At 35.3% G+C, this 4,829-nt stretch overlaps 1 protein-coding gene across 4 annotated transcripts; it reads left to right on the top strand.

The window, feature by feature from the left end:
• The first annotated feature begins 945 nt into the window (after window positions 1-945).
• LOC145129305 (F-box/kelch-repeat protein At1g26930-like) lies at window positions 946-3,733 on the top strand. Of its 4 annotated transcripts, none has more exons than XM_079064013.1 (3): window positions 946-1,352; window positions 1,724-1,839; window positions 1,964-3,733. In XM_079064013.1, exon 3 carries the CDS (start codon window positions 1,981-1,983, stop codon window positions 3,334-3,336), a length of 1,356 nt encoding a protein of 451 aa, XP_078920139.1. In that variant the 5' UTR covers window positions 946-1,352; window positions 1,724-1,839; window positions 1,964-1,980; the 3' UTR covers window positions 3,337-3,733. The 4 variants fall into 4 exon arrangements, with proteins under 4 accessions (XP_078920139.1, XP_078920138.1, XP_078920136.1 ...); XM_079064012.1 differs by having other exon boundaries at window positions 946-1,357; XM_079064010.1 differs by lacking the exon at window positions 1,724-1,839 and having other exon boundaries at window positions 947-1,352; window positions 1,891-3,733.
• The last annotated feature ends 1,096 nt before the right edge of the window (window positions 3,734-4,829 follow it).

Below are 4,829 nucleotides of genomic sequence, written 5' to 3'. Positions count from 1 at the left end.
ACATATTTGTGAAATCATATGACCATCGACTCACATGACCTTGTCAATGGTGTACGTATAAATATTTGACCCATGCTTCAAAAGTTTCCCATTTAACCTATTCGTTAAACACATTATTACTTCAAATATGCTAGTTGATCGAACATAACCGGCCTTTTAACAGTCTCAACATTATAGAAAAAGTCAAAAGTTATATAATTTATCATACTTTAGGCTTATAAAATACTTTAAACAGTCTATTTACAAAGAAATCATAATACAAATACACAACTAAAAACGTGTTTACTTTTTTTCTATTCAATCAAAAGCCAAAATTGAAACTAACACATCGAACAACTTTTTTTGGTCAAAACTAAGAACACAAAAAGTAGACACCTACGTCGCAAAACAGCATATCACCACCTTTCAGAAAACGATGAAGAAGAATGGTTCCGTAAAACACGCAAACATAAAATCAAAATCTCGCGATACGATAAAATGTATACGATAAACTGAAGAAAAAAAAATACTCATCGATCATAGAGCCGTGGAGAAAACGAGTCAATTTACTCGCCCCCGCTACACACACAGAAACACGTTCAAAACCGGCTATTGCCGGTTACCGGTTACCTCCCACTACCCTTAATAAAACACAGTCGTCCACGCTGAGGCGACTCGAACACAAAGAGAGAAAAAAAGGATTTTAGTTGTTGTGGGTCCCACGGCCACCAGAACAACCACCACCTGCCGCCGTCTTCCTCCGCCGTCTCTTCTTTCTTTCTCTCTCTATCTGTAAATCTTTATTTGCTGTATATGTATGTGGTAGTAATATGCATACAGCTGTTTCGATTAGAAAACGAATAAAATAAATAAATATATATATATATATATATATATATATATATATATATATATATATATATATATATATATATATATATTATATTAAAAAAGATTTGTTATTTTTTAAATCAAAGAAATAATCAGAATAAATTATAAATCAAACCACCCCTCTTTTATTCTCTTTCTCCACCCCCAACGATTTCGCCCTAAAAAGCCTTTTGATTTGCAGATTTTAGAAAGAGAGAGAGAAGGAAGGAGGAGGGAGAGATATACATCATATATATCTAAAAGCAAAGTTATTTATTTTTTCCTTTTTTTTAAATAAATTTTTTCATCAAACGCCAACAGAAGCTGCTCATCTACACATACACACATATTTTACATATATATGAAGAAGGAGATGGAAAAAAGAAAGCATTTTTCAGACTAACTTGCTTATGTAGAGAGAGAAAGAAGTGATTTTGGTATATTTGGGGGCACAATTCTACGCAAAGGGGGCGTTTTCTTCATCTTTTCGTCTTATCCAATCGGTAAGGTAAATACCCTTTTGTTTGATTACTGTAATCTCCACTCGAACAGATCTAATTTGATTTAATTTATAACAAAGAAATCATGTGCTTTGATTTTTAATTAGTTTATTTCTAGGGTTTCCGAAACTGCTGTTCGATTGGATTAATGGGTTTTGTTATTTGATCTTGAGATTAAAAGATCTAAAAGTTGTTTTCTGTTTTTCGATTTTAATTCGTTCGTAATACCATATCTAGCTTAGAAAAGTCTCGATTTTTATTCTGATTGAAAGCTAATTCATTACCCGACTTTCTTGATTGCTAGTCTACTTAATCTATCCCAGATCTTCTAGATAGCGGTTTCATATGAATCTTAAATGCATTTGATTACTCAGGTTTTTCTTGAATTAAAGGCGAAAAATTCAAGATTTTGAATCAGGGATTTCATTATATTGTTTCGGACTTCTTTTCTCGATACATCAATATCAAGATTATGATTAGGGTATGACAGGTATGTCATCACTGATTTTGACAATTTCTTTCACTTTTTATCAAATTTCAGCTTCAAAATTTCTCGTTGCTGATTGGAGGATATAAGGGTTCTTTCCGGTTTTCAAAAAGTCGTCATCTTTCAGGTCCAAATTAGGGCGACATGTTGGAAGATCGATCTTGTTTTGTTTCAAGAAGTTACAGTCGCGAAAGGGACAATAGTCACAATACTTGGAGTTATATGAGCAATTACAGGATAGAAAGACTAGAATCCCAACAAGGAAAACGACCATTAGAACATGATGAAAACGAAGAACTCGATCATACCCATCCCGGAAAAATCTCCAAACAATCAAACAGTTTACAAAACCTACAACTCGAATTAGGGTTCCTCGAGTTTTCTAATCATTCCAATAGTCAAGATCAATCTGGAGATAATTCCGATTCAAGCTCTCTAATCAACGGCCTCGATCGTGACAACTCACTCACATGTCTAATGAAATGTTCCCGATCAGATTATGGTTCAATTGCATCGTTAAGCCGTAGCTTCCGTGAGCTTGTTAGAAGTGGCGAACTTTATAGATTAAGAAGAAAAAATGGGATCATCGAACATTGGGTTTATTTCTCTTGCCACCTCGTAGAATGGGAATCTTTTGATCCAATCACTTCACGTTGGATGCATTTACCCACAATGACGTCAAACCCATGTTTTCAATTTTCCGATAAAGAATCTTTAGCTGTTGGGACTGAGTTACTTGTATTGGGTAAAGAAGTTCTAGATCACGTGATTTATAAATATAGTTTATTAACAAATTCATGGTGCTTAGGTCGAAATATGAACTTTCCACGTTGTTTATTTGGGTCAGCGAGTCTAGGGGAAATAGCAATTGTTGCTGGTGGGTGTGATCCCAATGGCAAAATTGTAAATTCAGCCGAACTTTATGATAGTGAATCGGGTACATGGGAAACACTTCCGTGTATGATTAAACCTCGAAAAATGTGTTCCGGGGTTTTCATGGATGATAAATTTTATGTAATCGGCGGAATTGGAGGTCCGGAAATGAGACCGTTGGCATGTGGGGAGGAATACGATTTGAAAACGCGGGAATGGAAAGAGATTCCGAATATGTCTCCGGTGAGAACTGGGACTGCTCCCGCCAATGAGGCGGGAGCAGTGGTGGTGCCTCGTACTGAGGCACCACCATTAGTGGCGGTTGTGGATAATGAGTTGTATGCTGCTGACTGTGCAGATATGGAAGTGAGAAAATATGATAAAGAAAAAAAGGAATGGGAGACGGTTGGGAGGCTGCCCGAACGGGCAGACTCCATGAATGGTTGGGGGATTGCTTTTAGAGGGTGTGGTGACCGGGTTATTGTTATTGGTGGGCCCCGGGCAATTGGGGCGGGTTTTATTGAAGTTAATTCGTGGGTCCCACGAGAAGGTCCGCCACGTTGGCGGTTACTTGGACGGAAACAATCGAATAACTTTGTTTACAATTGTGCGGTGATGGGGTGCTGATGACGAAGGTGTTTGATTTGGAAACGGTAAAAAGGTAAAAAGGTCGGTGTTTTTGACTCTTTTTATGACAAAATTTTCGAATTTTACTTGAGATTTTTAACGTTTGTGAGAGTCTTGAGTACGTTTTTTTTTTAGAGGTTTTGTGTCTACCTTCACTTTGAATCAACAGGGTAATAACTTGAAGTGATAGATTGGTAGATAGCTTTTTTTTCTCTCAAAAAAAAAAAAAGAAAAAAAAAAGGGTCGAAAAAGTTTGATATATGGTTTTTATGGTCTTTAATTTCTTGATATTTCCCAAGAGAAAAATAAGCTACATGCTTGATCTAATGGAACGTATACATTGTACTAAATTCACATTTTGTTCAATTCATAGGCTTCTCATTGAGCCTTTTGTTTCTCTGTTTTTGCTCTCAATAGTATGTTGCCATTTTGGTGTGATTCTGTTGCCATTTATAGAAATCTTATATATCATGAATGTATTATCGTCCAGGAATCCTAGAAAACAAAGCCCTTTTAAAATCTAGAATCTTTTATGTTTCATTTGTGGGAACTGAACAAGCTTTTTAGGGCTTCTTTTATGATAAGGACGAAGAGGGCATTTATGTCTTTTGCAAAAACAGTAGATATGTATTTTGTGGCTGTGTTTTAGATGCACCTCCACCCACACTCGTCTAATGTGGGACCACAAACGCACACATAAATCACTATTTGGTTGTTCATTTAGCAATACCCCAAAATGATTATAATTTTTTGTCTAATTGATATCTGTCTTAGTCCTACTAAATACAGTACAATCTATTCATTTAGCAACACCCCAAAATAATTATAATTTTTTGTCTAATTGTGTCTTTGCTGGACTAGTGTGCTACTTTGTTTTGATAGTGCAAACTCTTGTGAACAATAAAACAAAACCCTTTTTAATCACGAGTCCTTTTGTGATCTCATAGTGTTATACCATGTTGATGAGGTCTTATGAGTTGCTTTTGTATGGTTCTACGATTATATTTTGATCTTCTATGTAATAATATGTCCCATATGGATAGAAAATTCCCTTATAATGTTAAGGTATTGGCAACAATTTGATAATGAACTTAATTGATTTAATCTACAACTTTGGGTTTGAAGCGTTAGTGCGTTACCCATGCTATCAGAGCAGGAGCCTCTTGAGATAAATGTTCCATGAGAAGAAAAAAAAGTCGTTGAGCATATGAAGAAATGATAGGGGAATAATGATATTAATGAAATTTTGTAAAATTAAGGGAATGTAATTAGTGAATGGAAGTATTTGTCTGTTGAACTTTATATATTTTGATTATGGTCAAAACCTCCCTGATCTTGGTGTTCAAGAAGTTGTAGCAACATGCCTTCTTAAGTAATTTGTTTGACCTTAAACGTAACAACATTTATACCAAAAATGTGGATGGAGGTCTATCTAATTTGAGTATTGAGGATTGCAAGTTTGTGTCTTTTGTTAAAGGGTTGCATGCATACAA

This window comes from Lactuca virosa, chromosome 8 (genome assembly GCF_052849685.1).
Source record: "Lactuca virosa cultivar CGN04683 chromosome 8, Lactuca_virosa_CGN04683_v6, whole genome shotgun sequence".
NCBI classification, from domain to species: domain Eukaryota; kingdom Viridiplantae; phylum Streptophyta; class Magnoliopsida; order Asterales; family Asteraceae; genus Lactuca; species Lactuca virosa.
The sequence above is the reverse complement of the archived record's forward strand: the minus strand, read 5'-3'. Positions and strand labels throughout refer to the sequence as shown.

What these genes read in the sequence shown, in the direction of transcription:
- LOC145129305 (XM_079064013.1), top strand. Translation starts at nt 1,981, where the DNA reads ATGTTGGAAGATCGATCTTGTTTTGTTTCAAGAAGTTACAGTCGCGAA.